This window comes from Microcaecilia unicolor, chromosome 13 (genome assembly GCF_901765095.1).
Source record: "Microcaecilia unicolor chromosome 13, aMicUni1.1, whole genome shotgun sequence".
In the NCBI taxonomy this organism is placed as follows: domain Eukaryota; kingdom Metazoa; phylum Chordata; class Amphibia; order Gymnophiona; family Siphonopidae; genus Microcaecilia; species Microcaecilia unicolor.
In genome coordinates this window covers 221602-249407 of record NC_044043.1, presented here as the reverse complement: position 1 = coordinate 249407, position 27806 = coordinate 221602, and the positions used below count along the sequence as shown (strand labels likewise).

At 41.5% G+C, this 27806-nt stretch overlaps 1 protein-coding gene across 1 annotated transcript in view; it reads left to right on the top strand.

The window, feature by feature from the left end:
• Positions 1-27806, top strand: part of PITPNM3 (PITPNM family member 3) — a 724998-nt gene that overhangs the window by 554619 nt on the left and 142573 nt on the right. The window contains exons 8-9 of the mRNA XM_030185997.1: positions 7934-8121; positions 22230-22402. Coding sequence (XP_030041857.1) covers positions 7934-8121; positions 22230-22402 — 361 coding nt within the window. The remainder of the gene's footprint in view (positions 1-7933; positions 8122-22229; positions 22403-27806) is intronic.

Sequence of the window (27806 nt, the reverse complement as noted above, 5' to 3'; positions counted from 1 at the left end):
TATTCATGCCTTGTGTTTATTACTGTGCAGGCAGGTCTTTTTTTTTTTTAAGATTCTCTAGTGTTTGTTTTCTAGATATTTGCACAACATCTTTGCTTTTGTTTTTTCCTTATGCGTTTCAAGTTGCCATATGCCACAGAAACAACATTTACATGGAAATCTGTGTTTCAATAGGGCTTGTAAGGCAATTAAAGCAGTTGGTAGACTTAGAAGACAATAAAATCCAGCTTTATATACAGACATTTCTGACTTTTCTGCCCTTTTAAATATGTTTCTCTGAATTCATGTACAAGCTGAAACAAACTGTTGCTTTGTAGTAAAATAACCAACTTATCAGCATGAATGTTCTGATGGTTTCTGATCACATAAGTAAGAAGTAGTTCACAGCTTATGTAGTCCATGAAGTATGAGTAGCTTGGAGAAAACAGGAGGTCATAGATGTTCATAAAATCACGATTGGGGTTAGATAAATAGGGAGGAGATGATAGCATAAAGGTTTTTATGACATACATTGAGAGTTTAGGTTGTGGAGGGAAGGCTTTTATTGTTTATCTGAGTGGAAGAGTAGCCTAATGGTTAGTGCAGTGGGCTTTGATCCTGGCAACCTGGGTTCGATTCCAACTGCAACTCCTTGTGACCTTGGGTAAGTCACTTAACCCTCCATTGCCCCAGGTACAAAAAATTCAGATTGTGAGCCCTCTAGGGACAGAGAAAGTACCTGTATATATTGTGCACAGTGCTGCATAAGTCTAATAGTGCTATAGAAATGAGTAGTAGTAGTAGATTAAAGTAGTAAATCACCACCATTCAAACAAACATTGTGCATCATGACAGTGTACGTCTTGTTGTGAGACCCACTTTTAGCTCAGCTTCATTTCACAGACAGGTGTCCTGACATGCCCCAGTAGAACTTTCTGATGTAAGCAGAATTCATGGTTCCATCAAGGATGGCAAGCAAGACATATCTCAGTGCAGCCACCACTGCTCTTGACTCATGGGATGAGGTTCTTACTTTGGAAGTCAGTGTTTGTTTTTTCCTCAAACAAAATATCTGTTGTGACTGAAAATTTCAGTATTTGACTCATCTGTTCAGAGAACATTATTCCAGAAGTCTTGTGGTTCACCCAGATATTCTCTGGAAAATCTAAGGCAGGTGGCAATGTGCTTTCAAAGAGCAGCGGTAGCTATCCTCCCATCAACACAATTTCCATTCCATTTTTTTGCCCAATAGTTGACCATCAGGCTCATTTTGAAAGAGAAGGACGCTCATCTTTCGACACAAATTGGAAGATGGGCTTCCTTCTCACAGGGTCGCCCAAATCGGTATAATCAAAAGCCGATTTTGGGACAACCAAAGTTCACGGGGGCGTGTTGGAGGCATAGCAAAGGCGGGATTTGGGCGTGCCTACACATGGGCATCCTCAACCCATAATGGAAAAAAAATGGGCATCCCTGATGAGTACTTGGACGACTTTACCTGGTCCTGTTTTTCTTACGACCAAGGCACAAAAAGGTGCCCGAACTGACCAGATGACCACCAGAGGGAATCAGGGATCACCTTCCCTTACTCCCCAGTGTCACTAACCCCCCTCCCACCCTCAAAAAACATCTTTAAAAATATTTTGTGCCAGCCTCAAATGTCTTACTCAGGTCCATCACATCAGTATGCAGGTCCCTTGAGCAGTTTTAGTGGGTGCAGTGCCCTTCAGGCAGGCGGACCCAGGCCCATCCCCCGCTACCTGTTACACTTGTGGGGATAAATGTGAGCCCTCTAAAACCCACCAGAAGCCCACTGTATCCACATCTAGGTGTCCCCTTCACCCGTAAGGGTAGTGGTGTACAGTTGTGGGTAGTGGGTTTTGGGGTGCTCAGCACACAAGTTAAGGGAGCTATGTGGCTGGGAGCAATTTCTGAAGTCCACTGCAGTGCCCCCTAGGATTCCCAGTTGGTGTCCTGGCATGTCAGGGGGACCAGTGCACTATGAATTCTGGCTCCTCCCACGACCAAAAGGCTTGTATTTGGTCGTTTCTGAGATGGGTGTCCTTGGTTTCCATTATTGCTGAAAATCAGAAATGACCAAGTCTAGGGACCACCATCTCTAAGGACGACCTAAATGTCAAGATTTGGGCATCCCCGACCGTATTATTGAAATCGATAATACGGGTTTCCCTGCCCCTCCACCGGGACATTTTGCGAGGACGTCCTCAACAAAACTTGGGCGTCCCTTTCGATTATGCCCCTCCACATGAACTCTGACCAGTTGTAGTAAGAGAGACCTGCAGATTTTATATGTTAGTCTGAGGTTCTTTGTGGCTTTGCAGGTTATTTTCCGGTCTACTCTTGGGAAGAATTTGGCAAGCAGATCTTTCCTGGTTAGAGTCACTGTAATCTTCAAAATTTTTCAGTTACAGGCTAAGCGTCCAATAGTTGATGAATGGAATCCCAAATGTTTAGAGATGGTCTCATATCTCTGTCCATCAGCTACATCCTATTGAAATGTGTCTTGATTTTAGCATAAGTTCCCACTAGCTTTTATAGCAAAAACTAAACAACATTTTGGACTTTTATATAAGGACAGGATGCCCCAAATCAGTCATGCATATTTACTCTATGGGATGCTTTACTTCTTACCAATTATTCTAATTAGCCAACTAATCATGCTAAGGAAACTAAGGGTTCACTTACTGTTTGACACACTGATTCTAAATTAGTGCCATTGTTCTTACTTTGTTTTTGCATCTCAAGAAGCATGGAATTGTATAATTTATAACCTTTATGTTGCATAAGAAAATACTGGTTTCAATTAAACAATAATTCTCATGCTTATACTTGAGGTTGATAAAATCATTTTCGGTAATATAATTGCCTGTGCATTTAGAAGTAAGTTTTTGAAGTCTTAAAGCCCCATTTTGTATATGACATTTAGGTAGAAACTGGAATTTCCAGGTCGGGATGTTCACACACTACTCCAGTATTTTACAAAAGGCTGTGTTGAACATAGTGTTTTGAAAATAGGCATAAGGATGCCTGCACATGCAGTGGGAGCAACCATTCTATAAAACTACGTGCTCAAAGACAGAGTGTCATTATTGAGCAGTTTCTATGTATGGCTGGATTTGCATATAAGCTAGAAAAGCTACATCTTAGGGCCTCACATATCACTGAAAAAGCTTTCAAGTAGTTTATTAGGCTCTAAGTATCCCGCACATCACATATCATATCTGAGCAGTTAACACATCTAAAAAAAAAAATAGAGAAGGAGAAAGGAATAAATGGAAAATGGAAGAATGGGGAGGGTAGGTAGTTTTGGGAAGGGAGGAAAAGGAGCTGCAATATATGGTAAAAAAGATTTGGTTAACAGAAGGAGCAGAGGAGGGTAAATACTGAAGTAGCAGTAGTAGTACAGGCACACCTCAGGACACAAGGACCTGGGCAGACAGCATAACAGTATCAAAGTTAGTGTGTTGAAACGTATCCTCCCAAAAGGTTTTTAGGTCAGTTTTTAAATTTTAGTAAAGAGGTGTGAGATCTAAGCCAGAGGGGTAAGGCCAGGGACGGATTAACCATTCGGGCAACCAGGCAGTGCCCGAGGGCCCAGAGGCTCTCCAGGGATGCCTGCCACACACTACAGGCCTCCCCAGTCCTACCGTTAAAGGCACGCAGCTGGGGGGAACATGTTCTTTCCTGCCCATTGTGCTGCCATTATTCCCCCTGCCCGGCACCCCTGTACTTTGAAAATGGCGGTCAAGACTCCCTGCAGAAGTCTTGTGAGACTGTCGAGACCACTGCTGGAAATCTCGGCCGGGCAGGAAAGAACATGCTGTTCTCCTCCCCCCTCCCCGCAGAGACCCTTCAAGTAGGACCAGGGCAGCGGGGGCGTTGGCTGCGGTGGTGGGAGCCTGACGACCAGTTCATATCCCACGGCTGCTCCTTATGATCTTGGGAAAGTCATTTAATCTTCTGTGCCTTGGGAGAAGGCAATGGCAAATCACTTTTGTATCATGCAAAGAAAACCACAAGGGAGAGGGCTCCTTCACTGTTTGGTCAAAAGGAGCCCTTTCAACTCAATGAAACATCTGGACTTAGATATGTAATTTGGCATATATGGGGCTCAGTTTCAAAGCACTTATATATACAAACTACCATAGTAACATATTTTATTTTATGAAAAATAATTTATAGACTGCACTTTTGTACAATTCTAGCAAGTAGCACAGAAACCTCCAAACACAGTTATACATAAAACATGGTACTTTGTGTGTCTAAGGGGCCCTTTTACTAAGCCGCGTAAGCATCTAAGTGTGCCCAACATGCGCCAAAATGGAGTTTCCACGTGGCTGTTGCGGTAATTTCATTTTTGGCACGCATCGAATACGTGCGTCTGAAAAATAATTTTTAGTTTCGGATGCGCGTAGCTCATTACTACCCGGTTACTGTGTGAGACTTTACTGCTAGGTCAATGGCTGGCGGTAAGGTCTCAGATCCAAAATGGACGCTTGGCAATTTTTATTTTGCTGCACATCCATTTTCAGCAAAAATGTTTAAAAAGGCATTGTTTGCAGGTGCACTGAAAAATGATTCTACGCGCCTACACTACCGCAGGCCATTTTTCAGTGCATTTTAGGAAAAGGACCCCTAAGTGCTTTGAAAATGAGCCCATTATGTGTCGAGCAATCTTTGAAAAGGTATACAGCAAGATGCAGAGATTTTAAGAGCTGCACTCTGGGGTAGACCTTCAAGATATATATGATCTGCAGTATACATATGTCTTGGAAGCTTTACTCATTGACATTTACATGTCCTCTAAGTTGTGTATAACCCCCAGGTAAATTGTCTTTTTCACCTGAGGCTGGGAGGAATACTTAAAGGGGGAAATATGCTCAGCTTGCAGATGCTGAAAATCATCTCCCTTGGCACAAAGCTTTTGGAGGACGGCTCCCTAACCTGCTCCTCTTATATAAATCAGTCATTTATATAAGTGGTGACACATAGGTGTATATTTTATAAAATAATTATATATATATATTGTAAAGAGTATGTAGGACAGGCCCCAAAGGAACCCTGGGATAGGCCAGAATACCCCCGTTATAGGCAGGCATTCCCCAGGAAAAAACTAGAAATAAAGAACTACAACTCCCAGCATGCCCCAAGGGAGACCGGGGATAAGAGAAACTATGTGCATTCCCAGGAGTCTCCAGAGGAGGGCCGCAGGGGAAGGAATAAGGCTGATTCTCCAACCTGGTGGAAGAGGTGGTGGAACAGGTGGGTGGAGAAAGAAGAGCCACCAAAGAGCTTTAATGAAAGAAAGGGTGAGCAGCTGGGAGAAGGGCGGGGCGAGGAGAATATGGATTGGGCTCCTGAGGAGAGAGAGGCAGGGAGTGAGCCTTGCCCTATGGAGCTGACTGAATCTGAGAACACCCTGGAAGAGCCGATGGACTTTTCAGCTCTGGCTCAGCGAAAGTCAAGGAAGTAGCGGGGCCAAGCCGGGTCAAGCGGGAGGAGGTCAGGTAGGAGTATGACTGACCAAGAGGGTGGGACCCTAGGCTTTGAGCCCGCGCAAAGCCATTACTGAGCTGTGTTTTGGAAGCCTGGCTAAAATTGAACTGTGTTTTGAAAGCCTAGCTGGGCTGAGCTATGGTTTTGAAGCTTGGCTAAAATTGAACTGTGTTTTTGAAAGCCTGGCTAAACTGAGCTGGGTTTTGAAAGCCTGGCTAAAATTGAACTGTGTTTTTGAAAGCCTAGCTGGACTGAGCTATGTTTTTGAAGCTTGGCTAAAAATTGAACTGTGTTTGGAAACCAGGGCTGAATTGCGCTGGGTGTTTTTTTTTCTTTTTCCTGCTACTCTCCAGGGGACCGGGAGAGAAAGCAGTGGTTGAAGCCTGCACGGTGTAGCAGTGTTTGTTGTTTTGGAGAAGCAATTGGGAGAAGCAGGGACGTTCCTCCTATTCAATAAAAAGCTTCCTTATATTTGTTGTTTGAGACAAAGGGGAGCCATACAGGAGTGTGTTTTTTTTTTGTTTGGCTTTTTCTTGGAAGAGCTGCAACCCAGGAGGAAAGAGGATCCACTTTACAATATATATATATATATATATCCTCACTTATATATCTATATCCCTCTGTGATGCTGTTCTTTTTGTTTTGTTTTTTTGGCAGCCTACTTTTGTATTTAATTATTATTTTCGATTTAGCTCGCACCTTTTTCAGTAATAGCTCGAAGTGAGTTGCATTCAGGTACACTAAGAGGCATATTTTCAAAGCACTTTGGGAGGCTAAGTTCCATAGGTTTCTATGGAACTTTGGGAGGCTAAGTGCTTTGAAAATAAGCCTCTTTGTATTCTTCTGTCCCTGTACCTGAGGAAATGGAGGGTTAGGTGACTGGCCCAAAATCATAAACAGCAGTGGCATTTGAACCGGGCTTTGCTGGTTGACGGACTGGCAGCTACTCCATGCCTTAAAATTTCCCTTTCTGTTGTAGATGTGTGTTTATTTGGAATCTGATATACCACTTTTGCTAATGGTGCCTTTTCTATCTGTATCTTATATCAATGTTATATGTATTTCATGAAAGGCTCAGAGCTTGCCCAGTCTTTTATAAAATAGTTGCCTAGTTTCACACAAGTGGACCATTTAGCCAGCTGTAGTCTTTATAAAGTTATCTGTGTATATGAGGTTTATTGTCTATTAAATCTTGATATACCGCCTAATTCAAAATAGGTCAACACAGTTCAGGTGGTGCTGGCCACACTCCCACTACGTCTCTCTCAATCTATATCTCCCCCAACGCTGCAAACTTAATCAAATACTTGAAAAAGTATGACCTTTAAGGAAAATCCCTCCCCTTCCCACATGGCAATATTTTCAGTTGACGTATCCCCATCCAGCTCTCTGATGTAATCAGGCTGTTCGTCCTGACATCCTTCCTTCAGCACTTGTGCTTTCTTGTTCTACTACTTTCCCCTCATCCCCACTTCACTCCACAGCTGGTTTTACTAACATCATCTTCAAAGCAACTGTGCTTACTTTGTTTCTGGTCCTTTTTTTTTTTCTACAGGGCTATACCCTGACAATCTTCCCCCTTCCCTTTGCCAATCTCCAACTTTGCCTTTCCCCCTCTGTCCCATTTCCTCTATTCTCTGGCAAGGTAAGATAAAGGGTGAGTGGCTCCCCCCTCCCTCCACCTCCTCCAAGTCTCTAATGTGGACACTAAGGGCAAAAGGTTTGCCTACCCCTGGTATAGCAACATGGCACTAAGGCGTTGATATTCAAAGCAATTTAACCGGCCAGGTGAGGCTCCTGGTCAGTAAAATTGCTTGTGTGGGGCTATTCACTAGTACTTAATCAGCATTAACAGCCAAAGTGAAAACTTAACTGAATAAGAGCAAGCCACAGATAATGCTGGTCCCAGGACACAGACATAATATTGGCACAATGCCACCAGTGGCCAAATAAACTCTGACTGCCACCAGCTGAATATCTATGCTTAATTGTCCATTTATTATTAGAAATCAGGATGTTATGGTTCTGTTTGTTGTATAATAAATAATTCTGTGTAGATATAATGTAAGTGACCCTCCGCTTGGGACAGAATTAAAATTTGTGGCTCAACATTGGTGGTGGTTTTAACCAAATAAAAACTTCAGGATTTTCCTTAATTGTTTTAAAGCATTCGTTTGGGTACATGGCCAATATATTCCCTTAACTGCCTTATTATCTTTAGCAATTAAACAATTTAAGCAGGATCCACTTAGTTAACCCCCAGCTCCATATGGGTTTGCCACTGCTGTCTTTCAGTGACCTTTGCTCTGACGATAAATTGTCCAGCCACGAATAACCATACAATAAATGCGTAAATAAAACTTAATTATGTTGGCTAAAATCTGATCCTGATTGGCTTGTCCTGTGCTTATCGTTTTGTTTTGTTCTTTATTAAAAGGATAATCCTGTTTTATCAGAAGACTCCGGTTCCAATCTCGCTGGCGGCAAACGCTTGAGCAAAAGTAATATTGACATCTCTGGAATCTCAGAGGATGAGGTGCCAAGGCAACCGTTGCCACGGAAACAGAGTGACTCATCTACCTATGACTGCGATACCATAACGCAGCATCATGTGTTTCTGTCTAGGTAACTGGCTCTCCATTGATTACGTAAAAAGTAATGCCACTGAAATAAGGTTTAGCTTGGCGGAAATTGAAGTTGGCCAGGCAAGGGAATTCAGTAGGAGAGAGACAATCTGTTTGTGCCAACTGCACATAGATTCACAGCTGCATTCACTCTTTGTAGGTTGTGTTGAGGTTAAAAAAAATACATTTTTGATTAAGCAACATATCCCATCCTATGTATTTCACCACCATGTAACACAAAACCCTCTGTAAACCAAATGTATACTCACTGCTATTTCCAGTATCCATGACACATTGAGCCTGCAAAGAAGTGGGATAATGTGGGTACAAATGTCATAAATAAATCCCATTAGTGAAATTACTGCTCTTAGCATGTTGCCCTGAATAGCATGACAGGCAGGTAGCAGACCCAGCACCCAATATAGGATGGGGGAGAGAGCCTTAAGTTCCTTTTTTTGGTCCTGGAAAAGGTAAATCAGAAAGCAACACGTTATAAACAAGTGAGAAGTGAAAAAAAAACCATTCTGTACAACTGCTAGCATACTGTAGGGTAAGACCATCCTGCACAAAGAGAGAAATACTATTTGGAATGTCTATTTTTCTCCTTGCACTGAAAGAATTAGAGTGTATGTCTATACTAAACACTAGTGCTGATGGTCACTCATTCAGTTATTTAAATATTACAAGGCAAAGTTTAACATCAAAGACTATGGTGAGCTAATAATTTTATAACACTACACATGTTTTAATAAAATTTATCCTAGTACTTACAACTTAAGAATGCACCAAGGAGAATTTGAGTATGGCTTTGGCTTTCCAGCATGCTTTGCAAAGTAACAGTAGACCTTATAGCTCATGCTATGTTTTTTTTTTCGTACTAGAAAAAAATGAACTGAGTACAAAGACCAGGGGACACTCAATGAAATTATTTTTAAAACAAACAAGAGAAAATATTTTTTCACTCAAACAATAGTTAAGCTCTGGAACTCATTGCTGGGGGATGTGGTAACAGCGTTTAGCATATCTGGGTTTTAAAAAGGTTTGGACAAGTTCCTGGAGGAAAAGTCCATAGTTTGCTTTTGAGACAGACGTGGGGAAAGCCATTCCTTGTTGTGGGATTGGTAGCATGGAATGTTGCCACTGTTTGGGTTTTAGCCAGGTACTTGTGACCTGAATTGGCCACTGTTGGAAGCAAGATACTGGGCTAGATGGACCATTGGTCTGACCCAGTATAGCTATTCTTATGTTCTTAACCTTCATCGGTAGCAATGCAGTTGGAGGGCTCCCACTCAGCTTAGAGGGAACAGCGCTTAGCACTTCCTAACGTGGGACTTTCCCATGTGCTAAGCCCAGATGCAATACAGCAGTATTTAGGGCTTTTATAATTTTTTGCACATCCTGTGCAGTTTTACAATAGTGTGCGGGACTTGCAAAAAATTAGCACAGGAGCACTTTTCACCTGCTATTTAACAGGAGCACACCTCTTACTTTAACCCTCCATTGCCCCTGGTACAAAATAAGTACCTGTATATATGTAAAGCACTTTGAATGTAGTTGCAAAATACCACAGAAAGGCGGTATATCAAGTCCCATTTCCCTTTCCCTTATTTAGGAAGCGGTAAGTGCTCCGCATTAACTCAGTGTTAGCCAGTTAGGGGCTTTTTTTACAAAGGCACGCTGAAAAATGGCCTGCGGTAGTGTAGACACATGTTTTGGGTGCGCGCAGAATTATTCTTCAGCATACCTATAAAAAATGCCTTTTTACTACTTACTACTACTACTTATCATTTCTATAGCGCTACTAGATGTATGCAGCGCTGTACACTTTTTTTAAAAGTTTTGCCGAAAATGGACGTGCGGCAAAATGAAAATTGCCGCGCATCCATTTTGGGTCTGAGACCTTACCACCAGCCATTGACCTAGCGGTACAGTCTTACGTGACAATCGGGCGATAATCATCTATGTGCATCAAATACCACTTGGTGCGCATCCAATACGCGCGCCCAAAAATAAAATATTATTTTTCACATGCATGTATCGGACGCTTACCAAAAATGAAATTACCACAAGAGCCATGCGGTAGCCGGGCGGTAACTCCGTTTTGGTGCACGTTGGGCGCACTTAGACACTTACATGGCTTAGTAAAAGGGCCCCTAGTGTGCACTAAAGTGAATGCGCTAGTTGGTTAATGCTTCCCCGCTCATTCTCCTCCATGACATGCTCCCTCAAAAAAATTGCATTTCACTCAATGCTTCTGTACCGCAAATAGCCATGAATGGATCTATGTGGTTCACATTGCAAGAAATAGGACAAGACACCCAGAATTACAAGTAAAATTATTCATGAAGAATAGTTAACTGTGGTTCGGTGTTCTTTTTCAAAGCTGCGCTAGCGTTTTTAGCTCACGGTAAAAATCAGCTGGTGGTAAACGCTGAGATGCCTATTATACTCCTATGGGTATCTCGGCATTAACCGCCAGCTGATTTTTACCGCAAACTAAAAATGCTAGAGCGACTTTGTAAAAAGCCCCTTGAGTGCGTGCTAACACCCAAAATACAGAAAAAAGTTGTAACGCATTTTTTCAAATTAATGTTCCAGAATGCTTTTGTAATGACATTTGAAAAGCCAACCTAGAATACAAATTTATTTGGGAACAGTAGTTATTAGGGACATCCAGTTTGGTCAGATGCTACACCAGCGTTGACCAGTGACTTTCTCTTCCACTCCTTGGAGACTCTATGCCTACTCCCAAGCTTTATTTTATCCAGAAACACACCACTGTTCAAGAGACATATTGACAAGCATTTAACTTAACATAACATAACATTTTAATTTATATTCCACTAAAACCAATATAAGTTCTAAGCAGATTACGATAAGATTTCAACGAGGACAATGATTGCAAAGATCAAATTCAGTATAACAACATATAAAACTTAACATTCAAGTTGTCATTGCTAAAACATTTTCTGCACAAAACGTTTTTAAAAGTTTTCTAAAAGACTGATAATGAGTTACTAATCTTAAGTCCTCTGGGAGGTCATTCCACACTTTGGCTGCCTGTTAGGCTAAAGGAGCCAAAATGGAGTCAATGACTTCATCCCCTTAGGGGAAGGAAAATGCAAAAAATGAATATTTTGTATGATTTTCCCTTTCAAAATAATTTGGAAATGGGTGTATATATAAAAAGGCCTAGAACCATATAATATCTTATGAAGGACACAACAAATCCTTCCCTGAATTGGAAGTCAATGTGTAATTATTGATGATAAAAACTAATATTCTAACTGATTTGGGTAAATAAAAAATGAATCTAATCGAAGTATTCTGTAAAGTTTGAAGTTTTCTAATTATCGATTTAGAGCATTCCCAAAACAGTAAATTACAATAATCTTTTTGTGATAGCATTAAAGCTTGCTCAAGCAGTTTAAATTTCTCCAATTCAAAATATTTACGAATTCTATGTAGCTTTCACATTAATTTTAAAAAACAGTTTTTAATTAAATATTACGAGGCTCTAATGACAAACTTCTACCCCAAAAAAACTCCAAGAAATTTGATTGATGAGAGCAAAGTATATTCAATGTTATTTACCATGATCGACAATGGAAAAATATTCTTTGAGTTTCCTGTTACCAGCATAAATTTAGCTTTCTCCCTGTTTAATGATGAGAATGAAGTTAATTTGTATATTTGAAGTACTCTGAACACCAGACTTGTTTGGTGGGAGCAAGGGGGCTAAGAACTTAAATGAAGAACCTCTGATAGTCAAAAGCTTAGTAAAACTAAAAATGTATAGGGAATGTTTGCATTTATAAAAAAAGAACAGTTATGAAGAGAGTTGGTTTTTGTCTGCTAAAATATTTATAATTTTGTCTTATTCAGACACACATGCTTAAAATGTTTTCCAATTAGTTTTTTTGAGTCTTTTGAAGCATTACTTATATTCTACAAATCTGGGTTTTTTTTTAAAGGATATCTTTGAAATTGAAAGGAATAGCATGGGAGGTTCAGGCATTTTTATTCATCAAGTGGGTATGTTTGCTGTGTTAGTCAACTTCAAAGGTAATAAATAGAACTAAACACAAAACAAAATAAGAAACTAACTTGGACTAACTTAATTTATTTTCAGGTTAATTCTATTAAGGGGGCCCTTTTTGTAAGTGCTAGGAACAAGCGAAAAGGACCAGAATACTGGCAATATAGGCATGCACATCCTATAGAATAATTTGCACCTCCAACGTTCCATTGCTGTCTGGCTGCCTGGGTTTGTAACATCTCATGATGTCAGCCAGCCTCCAGCGTTCCATTCCCCCTCACTGCCCCGCCTTCGCGTCAAAACGTAATGACATCAGATGGTGGAACAGTGAGAGGGAAGGGAACGCTGGAGACAAGCTGACGTCAGGATGTTACCAACGGAAGGGAAGCCAGCCAGGCCAGCCAGAAAACGATGAGGTACAAAGGAAGAGAGAATCGCGGCACATCGAGGGCAGAGCAGAATCGATGGACATGGATGGGATGGGAGGAGAGGACAGGAGAGAAGAGAATCGCGGGACACGGATGGGAGGGAATGGAAAAGGAGAATCGCTGGACATGGAGGGAAGGGAAGAATCGCTGGACATGGAGGGCAGGGGAGGGCAGGGGAGAGACAAAAAAATTGCTTACAAGGGAGCCTTTCTAGGGCCCGTTTCATTGTTGAGGAAACGGGCTGGGTTCCACTAGTATGTGCATAAATGCCAGTATTCCAACTACACATTATTCTATAAAATGATGCCTAAATGTGATAGTGTCTAATTTAGAAGTAGGCATATGCATGGCTAGAATATGAGCAGGTGACAATTATGCATGTAAAGTACAGAATAGTATACGTTACATGCACTTTTTAGCCTTCTAGATGTGAGAATTTACACCAACTCTATGCACTGTTGCCTCTAAGCTGAGTGGGAGTCCTCCATCTACAGTCCTGCCAGTGGGTGGTGCTCTTTCACCATCACAATTTCAATAATGAGGGAAGGCAAGTTCTATAAGACTCCAGGGAATCTGCCTGTCCTAGCACAGCATTTTTCAACCAGTATGCCGTGGCACACCAGTTGCTTCCTAGGTATGCTGCGCTCTACAGAAATATGCTGTATCTTCTACCCACGCCGCACACCCCCACCTGAACCGGCATATTTCACCTGCACCCTCCCTCCACCAAGGTCAGCCAACTTTTTATTCTTTTCCTCCTCCCCCGAGGTCCGCCAACTTTTTATTCCTTTCCTCCTCCCCCAACGCTCTTCCAACTTTCTCAATCAGTACCAGCAGTGCCGGTGATCAAGGCTGACACTGCTGGTTCCAGGCTGATTCTGGAAGCTTTCTTTCTGTAGCTTCCACCTCCTCTGATGCAACTTCCTGTCCCCGCATAGGTGGGAGCTGCAGAGAAAAAGCTTCAGGGAGAGGCCTGTCTGGATGGATCACCAATGCTGCTGGCACTGATTGAGAAGGTTGGAAGAATGTCATGGAGAGGAGGAAAGGCATAAAACTAGTTGCTAGACCTCAGGGAGGCATGGGTGGAAGATGCCTGGTCTCAGGGAGGTAGTTGTGGGTGGAATATGCTGGTTCGGGGAGGGACATGGGTGGAAGATGCTGGTTCAGAGGGGGGGCTATGCGGTGGAAGATGCCTGAACTTAGGGTGGAGCAGGAGAAAAATGTTACCCATCAGCTGAGCAGAGCAGTACAGGGTGGGTAGGGAAACAAAGATTCCTGACCATGAAGCAGGGAAGGGGAGATTACCTGGAGATAAGAGAGAGATTGGATGAAGTAGTGAGGGAGAGAGGCTGGTATAATGGAGGGAAAGAGAGTGTTACTGAAGGGAGAAGGCAGGTGAGCAAGGGGAAGAGTGGAAAAGTCACTGGACCTAAAGATGGAAAGAGAAAAATTGAGAGATGCCTGCCCTTTGATGAGGGGAAAAGAACTGGGCAGTAGAAGGGGCAGGGACACAGGGGGAGGGGTGGCAACACAATGGGTAGGTGCTAGAGAGGACAGGGTGCAGAGGGAATGATAGTGGACATGGAGAAAGAAGAAATGTCAAAAGGACTGGAGACCCTGGAAAGAGTATAAGATGGGACTCAGGGCTATGGAATCAGAACAGAAGATGACTGGGAATTGGGGATTGAGTTGAGTGTTTTGGAGGGGGACTATGGATAGGAGAGAGATTTTTGAGGGGATAGTGAGGATCTGGCAATTAGTGAGGGTGTGTTGGGTGTGTTGACGGGTTGGAAGAATGAGTGGGGGTAAGAGAGAGGGAATAAACTGTGGGGGGGGGGGGGGGAAGGCTGAGACATAATGTAAATGACCTGGTAGACTGGAGAAAGAATGAGAGGCATTGAAAAGGGATGGGGACCCTGAGGAGGGGTATTGGAGGAAGAGGATGATGGGTCTCTGAAAGGGTTGAGTGGGGGTGGAAATAGGGTTAAAAAGATGGTGAAAGAGAGGCAACATGAGTGGGGTAGAGATAAGAAATTAAAAGTATAGCGTGGAGGCAAGAACGGAGAGACAGGGATGGAGCTGGGACTGATGGGATGAGATGCAGTGCAGGGTAGGTGAGGGTTGAGAGGGAATACACAGAGGATATTGAGCAGACTGGATGGACTGTTCAGGTCTTTATCTGCCGTCATTTACTTTGTTACTATGAAATGGAGTACTAGGCTACTAGGCAGAGAGAATAAGAGAGCAGGAGAAATGCTGGAGAGGGAATGAGAAGGAGATAAAAAAAACAGTAGGCAGATGAGAGGTAAAAAGGAGGAGACTAAAAAGAGGGTGAGAGAGAGAGAATTAGGGTAAAAATCAAATAGGCAAATATAAAGGCAGAGAAGATAAAAGTGGGGGAAAAAACAGATCAGTAGCAGATAGATGTAGAGAAGGAAAAGAAGAAGAGAGAAGAAATGAAAAAGTAAACCTGGGAAATAATTTTGAAGACTGACACAAGGGGTCAAGGAGGGAGGGTGGTGCTGCTTTGGAGGACAAGGAGGGAGAGAGGTGTTGGGCAGGGAGGTCAGTTAGGGAAGCAAGAGATCCAATAAGTTGGGTACAGAGAGGGGCCATGGAGAAGGAAAGATGTGTTGGACTTGGAGGAGGAAGGAAGGAGAGAGCTTCCAGGGCCTGCAGGGAAAGAAGGAGGAGGAGAGACAATACCACAGTGGAAAAGAGTGAAATGTTATACATTAGGGAAGGGAAGAGGGGAGACATGCTACACATAAAGGGAAGAGGGGAGATAGGCTACACATGCAGGGAAGAGAAAGGGGAAACAAGATAGGAGGCAGAGAAGTTGATGAAAGCTGAATGCAAAAGATCAGTGCCAAACAGACATAGGGCAAGAGGTGAAAAAAGAAATTGCAAATGGAAAGGAGGCCCTGGAAACAGTTAAGAGGACAGACAGAGGAAAGCAGAACCAAAGATTGGGAACAAGATGATTGGAATAATAAAATCACCAGAACACAAAGATAGGAAAAATTATTTCATTTTCAGTTTAGTTATTGAATTATGCAGGTGTTGAGAATTTATATTTGTCGGCTTTATTTTGCATGGTACAGGACATGTGTTCTTTTTTTTTTTTCTATTTGTCTGGTGTTGCATGACATGTAGAGTCCAGTATCTCTACTTTCATTTTTTGTCTGCATGTTTTTTGGGATTCCCTATTTTGTATCAAGTGAGAGTCATGTTTGCATCTGCAACCGAGGTGAAGGATTCTGCCGGTATGTGGTGTCTGTGTAGGAATCTGTAACAGTTCGTCCTGCTCCAGTTTCCCAGTAGGAGGTATATTGGTGCTCTAATATATTTCAGTATCAGAATTAAATGAAATAGCTACTTCTGAAGGTTACAGGTATGGGTGGGGATGGAGGAGATTACTTGTAGGAATGGAATGGATCTTAGCAAAGAGGGGTGGGTATGGGTTAGATTCCAGTGGTGTGCCTTGACAATTATTGCACCTTGTAAGTGTGCCGTGAGTGGAAAAAGGTTGGAAATAACTTCCCTAGTGATTGAAAACATAGCATTGAAAACCAGCCCCTACTGGTAGCAACGCAGTCAGAGGACACGCGCTCAGCTAGCGGGAACAATGGCTTTATGGCTGGTGTAAGTGGTCATTCCTAAATTTTATGCCCTGCCAGCTAGTCTTCTACCAAGAAAGGTAGATACATACTTTCTTTATAGGGTAGACTCCAAAATGGTGGATTCTTGGCACCTAAAAATACCCTCTTTCTAGCTTCCAAAGACCAGATCCTTCTTCCTCAGTGGAGGAGTAGCCTAATGATTAGTGCAGTGAGCTGAGATCCTGGGGACCCAGTGCAAGTCACTTAACCCTAAAGAGCCCCAGATATAAAACACACCTTAGATTCTGATCCTACTAGGGACAAAGTACCTGCATATATAATGTGTACCCAACAAAAATAGCACTGGTAGATACTATAAGAAAGGAGGAGGCAACAACATTCACCACATTGATATGCCCAGCTCCACTACTTATTTTCTCCAGCAAACACTTTAAAGATATTTTATAGAGATACTTGTGGTAAAGGTGGTTAGCTTAGTGGGGTTTAAAAAAGGTCTGGACGGTTTCCTAAAGGAAAAGTCCATAGACCATTATTAAATTGACCAGGAAAATCCACTGCTTATTTCTGGGATAAGCAGCATAAAATGTATTGAACTTTTTCAGGATCTTGCCAGGTATTTGTGACCTGGATTGGCCACTGTTGGAAACAGGATGCTGGGCTTGATGGACCTTTGGTCTGTCCCAGTGTGGCAATACTTTTGTGTACTTATGTACTTTTGGATCTGTCAGATACGCATGCTTCTGCCATTAGTCTATAATATTTGAGCCAAGCATAATTTAGACTGAGCATGTAATCGTCATCGATCCTTCCTTAGTTATTTTTTTTCAATATTTCATTTTCATTATTTTCCAAAAACTAATGTATAATAAGTACTCAGCTTCACTTGTTCTCAAAGCTTTCATAAATCCATCTTGCTGGGGTGCAGATAAAAGCACAACAGGAGACGCTTCAAACCAACATAAATCCAGGATTCGCCAAAGGCTGTCTCAAGATTAGTCTCCTAAAATAATGAAGAACTCTTTCACTTATTCTTCCTCAGAAACAATCCTATAACCAGCAGTATAAGCACAAACCATATACGTTCTCAGTCACTGTGGTTTTTAAAATGGCTGTGGCGTTTTTCTCACTATTTATACATCCATTCAATTTCCCGATTTAGCCCCCACCCCCCCCCCCCCCACACACACACACACACACACCAGGCATCACAGCTTTCAAAATAAAAATCCAATATTATTCTCTATAATTGAGCAATTATTCTGTATTTGGATGACACTTATTTAAGTCTGTGTTCAGATTGGATGAGATCGACCTACCCCCATCTCTGATTGGTGCTCATTTACCCATGTGATTCAATGGAGTATAAATAGTGAGAAAAACGCCACAGCCATTTTAAAAACCACAGTGACTGAGAACGTATATGGTTTGTGCTTATACTGCTGGTTATAGGATTGTTTCTGAGGAAGAATAAGTGAAAGAGTTCTTCATTATTTTAGGAGACTAATCTTGAGACAGCCTTTGGCGAATCCTGGATTTATGTTGGTTTGAAGCGTCTCCTGTTGTGCTTTTATCTGCACCCCAGCAAGATGGATTTATGAAAGCTTTGAGAACAAGTGAAGCTGAGTACTTATTATACATTAGTTTTTGGAAAATAATGAAAATGAAATATTGAAAAAAAATAACTAAGGATCGATGACGATGACATGGTCAGCCTAAATTATGCTTGGTTCAAATATTATAGCCTAATGGTAGAAGCATGCTTATCTGACAGATCCAACAGTATCTCTATAAAATATCTTTAAAGTGTTTGCTGGAGAAAATTAGTAGTGGGGCTGGGCATATCAATGTGGTGTATATAATGTGTACAGTACTGTGTATGTCTAGCAGGGCTGCCGAGAGGGGGGCAGGGGGGACAAAATTGCACGGGCATCCAAGGGGGGCCAGCTTCAGTCCCCGATCTTGACTAAGGATCCATTCTTTCTGCACAGGATTCCTCTATGCATATCCCCGTTTTCATCTCCACCACCTCCCGAGGGAGGACATTCCAAGCGTCCACCACCCTCTCCGTGAAAAAATACTTCCTGACATCTTTCCTGAGTCTGCCCCCTTCAATCTCATTTCATGTCCTCTCGTTCTACCGCCTTCCCATCTCCGGAAAAGATTCGTTTGCGGATTAATACCTTTCAAATATTTGAACGTCTGTATCATATCACCCCTGTTCCTCCTTTCCTCCAGGAAAGGGTTTAATGTAACAGGACACCTTAGATATGCTCTTTAATACACATTGTTCAGGGGAGAAACATAATCCATAAAAAAATAGGCCCAATCTTTTGAGCTTGCACAATGATCCCAGGGTATCCTGTGGATAAGTATAAATAATAATATTTTTTTAATACAATATTATCATTCCAAATTGATTTTGGCATCACTAAATCTGTGGTTCCACGTTTGCAGAAGCAGTTTTTTTCTGCTTCTTTTTATCACCACGCAGTTTCTAAAACTTGCAGCTCTGATGACAGTGCAAGGTTGTAGATTATGGGTGTTAAGGGATCAGAAATTTTATATATAATAATTCTGAAACCAGTGAGCCAGTGTTAGTTTCAGGTATTTATTTTCCCCCTGAAATCTTCTGTGTCTTAAGTATCAGATTTATGCAGGAAATAGAATTCCAAAGAGTCTGCTGTGTACACTGGCAGCAACAAAACACCCTGAGGCAAAATAAATCTCCTAAGTGTTAAACTATCCCTTACAAATTTTTGTGCTCATTGATCTAATCTAATTCATATATTCTGCCAATGTGGTTTACATCTGTGCAAAAATACATAATCTAATACAGAAGCATTCAAATAGCAAATACAAATGAATGCATCCTAAATAGATAATGTTCGATATTTAAAGCCATTTAACCGGCTATCCAGCAATATTCAGTGGGAGATAACAGGCTATCTCGCACTGAATATTGTCCGTTAGCACTTAGTGGATACCCGGTTATATCTCATGATATAACCAGCTATCCGCAGATATTGAGCACATCACACAACCGGCCAAAAAACACACGGATGTTCAATGCTGGTCACCTGAAATGACCCAGCATTGAATATCTAAGATTAGTGCCAACTGCAGGAGACAGACCAGCTACCTCCTGCGATCTGAATATCGAGCTTGTAGGGAACAATTCTATAAAGGGCCCCGAAAGTTAAGCAGTAAGACGCAGCACTAAAGGGGCAATTCTATAACTTGACACATAGTAGATGATGGCAGATAAAGACCAGTACGGTCCATCCAGTCTGCCCAACAAGATAAACTGATATGTGCTTCTTTATATGTATACCTGACCTTGATTTATCCTTGCCATTTTCAGGGCATAGACTGTAGAAGTCTGCCCAGTACTTGCCCCATCTCCCAACCACCGGTGCTGCCTCACAATCTCTGCTAAGCTTCTGAGGATCTATTCCTTCTGAACAGGATTCCTTTATCTTTATCCCATGCATATTTTGAATTCCGTTACCGTTTTCATCTCCACCACCTCCCACGGGAGGGCATTCCAAGTATCCACCACTCTCTCTGTGAAAAAATACTTCCTGACATTTTTCTTGAGTCTGCCCCCCTTCACCCTCATTTCATGTTCTCTAGTTCTACCGCCTTCCCATCTCCAGAAAAGATTTTGTTTGTGGATTAATACCTTTCAAATGTTTGAATGTCTGTATCATATCACCTACACCAAGAAATAGGCACCACAATGGAGCACCTAAGCCGTTATGGAATACTAGTGCGAAGCCATGTTGATGCACTGGCAAGGAGGAGTGGCCTAATGGTTGGTGTAGTGGGCTTTGATCCTGGCGACCTGGGTTCGATTCCCACTGCAGATCCTTGTGACCTTGGGCAAGTCACTTAACCCTCCGTTGCCCCAAGTACAAAAACTTACCGCTCGCTAAACAGGAAGTACCACTGGGCTACCGCAGCAGCCCGGCGGTACCTCCCACCCCCAGCACACCATCTGAGTGTACTCGACGGTAATTCGGCAGTGCCACACAAGGTTAGCACGGGAGCCCCTACCGCCACCTCAATGGGTGGCAGTAAGGGCTCCCCTCCCCTGAAATGGCCACGTTGAAAGTACTTGTCGCACGGCCGTTTCCTGCAGGAAAGAGAGACTTCTATTTTACCCGCTGCAGTAAAAGGGGGCCTCAGCACACATGAAAAACATGCGCCGACACCAGCGCAGGCCCCCTTTTTCCACAGCTTGGTAAAAGGGGCCCTTAGATTGTGAGCCCTCTAGGAACAGAGAACGTATCTGCTGCATATGTCTAGCAGCGCTACAGAAATGACTAGCAGTAGTGATAGTAGTATTTAGAGACATCCACTTGTGTCAGATCAATGGCTGTGTAAGTCGGTGTGCCCGGGTGCGCCGTGCAGCATGTGTGTCGCCTCACAACATGATCCTTGTCTTGCCTGTTCTCCGCCCATACGTACACCCCTTTTGGAGTTGCGTGCTAAGTGGTTTTCCTGTCTACAATTACTGGTGGCACTGAAACATGTAAGTTCTTGTACTTTATAACCCGCTCACTTCTTTGGCACCTCTGATTAGGCACCAGCTTATAGAATTGCCTTCTAATTCTTTAACGGCATCTGGGTGCCCAGTTTCCCTTATAGAATACTAGCATAAGTCGCCATTTGTAGGCACACCCACTTACGCCATGTTAATAGCAGGCATAAATGCATGTGCTTAAATGCGGCACTTTAGCACCTAACTTACAAATATACTGTTAATTATGGAGGCAAATATGGGACCCACCCATGTTCCACCCACATTTACACTTGCTTGCATGTATATGCTAAGCATGTTGTGCACATATGTTATCGAATACTGCTGGGTTCACGGTTAGCACTTACCTGTGTAACTGAATCATGCATGTAAGTATTTCTATAAGTTACATGCTCAACTGGTGCCTAACTGTAGGCGACTTGTTATCTGACTGATATAAACTCACAGAGATGGTCTCTGGTGGCTGACCAATTCCAAGGAGTATGATATATCAATAAAATTCTAGTTTATCCCGTAAAGAGGTGTCAGAAATTTGACAAACCATTATTTCCAACCCAGGTATCTGGAAGGAATCCACCAGAGAAACTTGGAAAAAGGATTTATATAAAATAGCCAAACCCCCCCCCCCCCCCTTAAAAAACAAAATCTAAATGAAGTTTATGAATCATTTTACACCCTAAAGGACACAACTCTAACACTAGTGAGTCATTCTCTATTTGCAGCCATGTTTCTGTAAAACAAAATACAAGACCTGGTTGAGTCACCCAACCGGTCTTTAATCACCTCAGCCTTGTTAACATACTGATGTAGCATTTATGCATGGATTAGGAACCATAGCATGTAAATTAACATAGGCATAATTTCTTTGCAAGGTTTTTAGATGGGCTGGGTTGCGTTTGTTATCACATTTCCACGTTAAACGGGATAGGTCTGCAGATTCAGCACAACCTACTAAATATCTATGCTTCATTACTAATCAATGTCTAGGTTTTCTATTAGAGACAACAACAGGAATTGAACCCAACTCTGATTCTGTATTCAGAGTACTGATGTAATGCCCTAAACAGAGCAAATCACCCACTACTTCATGGTTACCAGCTATCAACAAAACTATCCAAGCAAATAGTTAAATATCAAAGTTTCTCCCAAAGGTGTCCACAAAGGTGGGGGCATTGTGCCAAAGCTGTAACCACCAAATGAGATGCCAATTTCCACCATGCTTTAATTTCCTTTATACGGACTCGGTAATTTGTGCTGAGTTGAGCATCGCTAGTCATTCTGAAAAGTTGGCTCCTATTGCCCAATGCACGTTAGTATGTCTTAAGTGGTGCAGCCATATTGATTTGAGTCTACTGTTGGATTGGTTACTGGATCCGAGAGAGAGGGGTTATTCTAATCTAGCTATAATTAATGAACCTTGATTGCTATACTTTAGTTTTGACCAAGTAATTAAGGCAATGCCTTTTTCTTGTTCAGTATCCATTCTAGTGTGCTGAAGGATGGCACGGATTTCCCTCAGACAAGCAGCTCGAATCTGTCGGAAGTAAACCTGGGACGTTTTGACTTTGAAGTTTCAGATTTCTTTCTGTTTGGTTCACCACTTGGGCTTGTGCTGGCAATGAGGAAGACCGTATTGCCTGGACTGGATGGTAAGTGATTCCCAAAGGAAAATGTAAGGCTCACTCAAAGGACACCTCAACGTCTGTGAAGATTTTGATATGTCACCTTTCTATCTAATCTATAACTATCTCTGTGGTACTTGATTAACCCTACTAAAAATGTCAGTGTTATAGACTGATGATACTACATGAAGAAAGAACTTAGTAGTCCAGAACTATGCAGCTTGAAACGGTAGTTGGCCATATCAAAGGCATCACTCCTACCTATTTTTAGGCTTTCCTTTAAAGATTTCTGAGATGTGGTTGTCTGTATGCTGTGTCTAGCTTAAAATTGTCATTCTTTGGGGGGCATTCCCCTGGATTCAATTTAGTGCGACTTGAGTTGCGTGCAGAAATCTGGTTGTATTCTGGATTTGCATGTACAACTTAATTAGCTTAACAAGCCAATCAGCACTGATTGAACTTAAGCAATTATTGACACTAATTGGCATTAGTTAGAATTTATGCACATAAATGTCTAAGCGTATTCCATAAAGTGATGTGCGTAAATTTTAAGATAAGGGATCTGAAAAGAGGGCATGGCCACGGGAGGGTCATGGCCGTTCCTTGAATTTACACACACTATTGTGGAATATGCCCGTTTAGCATTTAATTTAGGCATCGGCATTTACATCAGGTTTTCATTGGCGTAAGTGGCCAGGACTAAATATAGTCGCAGAAAATGGGGATATTCTATAACTTACACTTAGATTTAGGTATATTCTATAAACTGTGCCTAAATTTAGACACAGCTTATAGAATACACCTATGTGAATTTTCTTTGGGCGCTAATGTTTTAGGCATGATATATAGAATCTAGCGTAATATGTCCAATGGGTTAATTTTGCATGTTCCATGACAGTAATGAACTTAACTCCTAAGTCAGGACATGTGTACTTTGATCTCAGTCTCTGAAATTTACTGCTAATGCTCACTATAGTTCTTGCATCAAGCCAAAGAGAGCTTCCTTCTGGAGTTCATAGGATGTAATACTGTTACTGTGTTTTATTGTGTGTTTATGCTGGAATTAATGTTCTAACATACTGGGAAGGGACTGAAAAACAAACATTTATAAAATCAAAATATGACCATGAAAATTTTGAATCCATCATCTACCAGTAGCTGTTTTCCCATCTATATCTAATTTAACATAGTAACATAGATGACGGCAGAAAAAGGCCTGCATGGTCCATCCAGTCTGCCCAACAAGATAACTCATATGTGCCACTTTTTGTGTATACCTTACCTTGATTTGTACCTGTCTTTTTCAGGGCACAGACCGTATAAGTCTGCCCAGCACTATCCCCGCCTCCCACTACCGGCTCTTGCCACCCAATCTCGGCTAAGCTCCTGAGGATCCATTCCTTCTGAACAGGATTCCTTTATGTTTATCCTACGCATGTTTGAATTCCGTTACCATTTTCATCTCCACCACCTCCCGCGGGAGGGCATTCCAAGCATCCACTACTCTCTCCGTGAAAAAATACTTCCATACATTTTTCTTGAGTCTGCCCCCCTTCAATCTCATTTCATGTCCTCTCGTAATACCGCCTTCGCATCTGTGGAAAAGGTTCGTTTGTGGATTAATGCCTTTCAAATATTTGAACATCTGTATCATATCACCCCTGTTTCTCCTTTCCTCCAGGGTATACATGTTTAGGTCAGCAAGTCTCTCCTCATACGTCTTGTAACGCAAATCCCATACCATTCTCGTAGCTTTTCTTTGCACTGCTTCAATTTTTTTACATCCTTAGCAAGATACGGCCTCCAAAACTGAACATAATACTCTAGGTGGGGCCTCACCAACGACTTAGACAGGGGCATCAACACCCCTTTTCTTCTGCTGGTCACACCTCTCTCTATACAGCCTAGCAACCTTCTAGCTACGGCCACCGCCTTGCCACACTGCTTCGTCGCCTTCAAATCCTCAGATACTATCACCCCAAGATCCCTCTCCCCGTCCGTACCTATCAGACTCTCACCGCCTAACACATACGTCTCCCGTGGATTTCTATTCCCTAAGTGCATCACTTTGCATTTCTTCGCATTGAATTTTAATTTGCCAAACCTTAGACCATTCTTCTAGCTTCCTCAGATCCTTTTTCATGTTTTCCACTCCCTTTGGGGTGTCCACTCTGTTACAGATCTTAGTATCATCCGCAAATAGGCAAACTTTACCTTCTAACCCTTCGGCAATGTCACTCACAAATATATTGAACAGAATCGGCCCCAGCAGCGATCCTTGAGGCACTCCACTACTTACCTTTCGCTCCTCCGAGCGAATTCCATTCACCACCACCTTCTGGCGTCTGTCCTATCTTCAGCCCATCCAGATTAGAGTAGCCTGGCCTCAATGAATAAAGTTCAAAGCACAAAAATAGTAGAGGTGATGGAAGGTCACCTCATGGAATTCCTTCTGACTCATAATATCTTACCTAGTTCTCAGCCGGGGTTTAGACCTGCATATAGCACAGAGACAGTTCTTACCACCTTGATAACCCAATTTCAGGATGGACCTAAGTCAGGGCAAGGAAATTTTGATTGTACAATTTGATGTGTCCAGCACTTTTGACACAGTTGACCATAATATTTTACTGAGTCTGATGGCTCGATTTGGCTTTTGTGGTGAAGTCCTGCAATGGTTCAATGGTTTCTTAAAGTCAAGACAATATCAAGTAAAGTTGCCTGGTAACATTTCTTCACCCTGGCTCTCTGTGTATGGTGTGCCCCAGGGTTCCCCCGTTTCTCCCATTTTTGTTTAATATAATGATGGACCCACTAGGTAGATTATTGGGATCAAATGGCTTTAATACCTTTATTTATGCTGATGATGCCACTATTTAAATACCATTTAAAGAAAGCTTAGATGAAATATTGCCTAGAATTAAGTCCGGCTTAGATCTGATGGGATCTTGGGTTGCCAGTTTTAAATTAAAACTGAATAAGGATAAAACCAAGTTCCTAATGCTGACCAATTCTGCCCTTTCCGGGTTTTTTTTTTTTACTTAGATGCACTGGGGTTTATAGCGCACGATAAAAATAGGCACCCGCTAAATGCTAAAGACACCCATAGGGAATACATTGACGTCTTTAGCGTTCAGTGTTTGTCTATTTTAGCGCACACTAAAAACAGCAGTGTGCCTTAGTAAAAGACCCCCTCAAAGATTAATAAAAGCTTCACTATTGATAATGTATTCTACCCTTTTTCTACCACCATGTAAATCTTGAGAATAATTATCGACCAATACCTATTATTTAAAACTAGTGTCTTTAATTTTCTGTGGAGATTGAAAAGACCGAGGCCTTTCTTTTCTAACTCACTTTTTCGCTCTTGAGTTCAGTCTTTAGTGCTATCCAAATTTGATTACTGTATTGCTATTTACTCAGGCCTAAAAGTCTCTCATCAAAAAAAAAAACTTCAAACAGCTCAGAATACTGCAGTTCGTCTCATATGTAAAGTCCCTCGATTCACCAAGTCAGCTCCTTGTTTAATCAAACTGCATTGGCTTCCAATAAATGCAAGAGTTACCTTTAAACTATGTGTACTTCTTTATCACATTTTATTTGGTCTTTTACCTGACTATGTGCAGTACTTGTTAGAGTTATCTTTATGTAAGGCTCATCCGACGTCAAGAAACTACCTTCTCCATTTTCCGTGTTGTAAAAATCTTCGTTACAGATCCATTTATGATGCAAGCTTCGTATACCAAGCTACTAGGAAATGGCATTCCCTACCAAAGTCACTCGGATGTTACTGACTACTTGAAATTTTGTAAATTGTTGAAATCATTCTTATTTAGTGAATTCCTCGCCACTGTTGGTAATTGTTATACTTTTAGTTAATTTCTTACTGCTTGGATGTTTTCACCTATTATTGTTTTGTATTTTTGATATAGTTCTCTTATTGTAATTTGCTTTAAAAGTTTGATGTAAGCCACATTGAACCCTAACTTATTTGGGATAATGCAGGGTACAAATGCCATAAATTAATAAATACAAATTTTATCAATCTATGGGGTCCTTTTACAAAGGTGCACTGAAAAATGGCTTGCAGTAGTGTGGGTTTTGGGCGTGCACCAATCCATTTTTCAGCATGCCTGTGAAAAAGGCCTTTTTTTGCCAAAAATGGATGTGCGGCAAAATCAAAATTGCCACACATCCATTTTGGGTCTGAGACTTTACCGCCAGCCATTGACCTACCGGTAAGGAATCTGTGCAGTAATGACCTATGCGTGTCAAATGCCACTTGGCATGCAGCCAAAAATAAAAAATATTTTTCAGACGCGCATATTGGACGCGCACCAAAAATGAAATTACTGCAAGAGCCACACGGTAACTCCATTTTGGTATGCGTTGGGCTTGCATAGACGCTTATGTGACTTACTAAAAGGACCCCTGTATTAATAAAGTGTCCCTATTTCTTGTGCGTTGAATTTATAAAGGTAAAAACTTTTGCACCTGGTCTTCATCACCATTTTTAACATTATATCTCTTCTTTTAATATCACTCATCAGTCTCACTAACAGGCAACTTCAGCTTAGATGGAAGCAGGAGATGTATTCTTTGACAAATCTTGTTTTGATGAAGACATGTTTTTGACATTTAACAAAAGAAAAGCCAAGAAAAGACATAAGAATGCATGAAATAGAAATTGTGTCCATACACTTTCATTTTAAAGTATTCCCTGAAGCTCTAGCAGCTTTTTAAATGTCACTTAGACATATCGAATTATCATTAATTGAACCTATTATATAGTCTGATCAATCCTCTGTGGTTCCCATGAGAAAATGCTGACATTCTCTTCTTCTTAATGAACTTTTTATTTCAAAGGTTTATAACAGAGGAGGGAGCCTTGGTAGAAGTTGCTTAATGCTTGCGATGAAAAGTCTAGCATTTCCCAATACCTTGCCTGTCTTGCGGATGCATCGGTCCATCTTTTTCATGTTTTACTTTCAGATTTAAATTTATTTTGCTAGTTTTTATTTTAGCTTTTCTATTGTTTTAGTATATTTAACCTTTCTTTTTAAAATATTGTATTATTTACTTCAATTTGGTTTTACATCAGTTATATACAATCATCTTTGATATTATGGAATTAGGGAATTTAAGATAGTTCAGCTGTGCAGAGAGGGTGCCTGCACATCTTTCTCCAAACATACACGCCATAAAGGCTCTGGACACTGAATTCCAATGAAATGTTAGATGGCCACACTTTTATTAGTGAAATTAACAAAATCAACTATGAACCCAATACATTCCATAAAGGCTCTGGACACCGAATTCCAATGAAATGTTAGATGGCCACACTTTTATTAGTGAAATTAACAAAATCAACTATGAACCCAAGCCAACCTAATAGAAGCTGTATAAAAGAGAGAGGCCACAGCTCACCTCC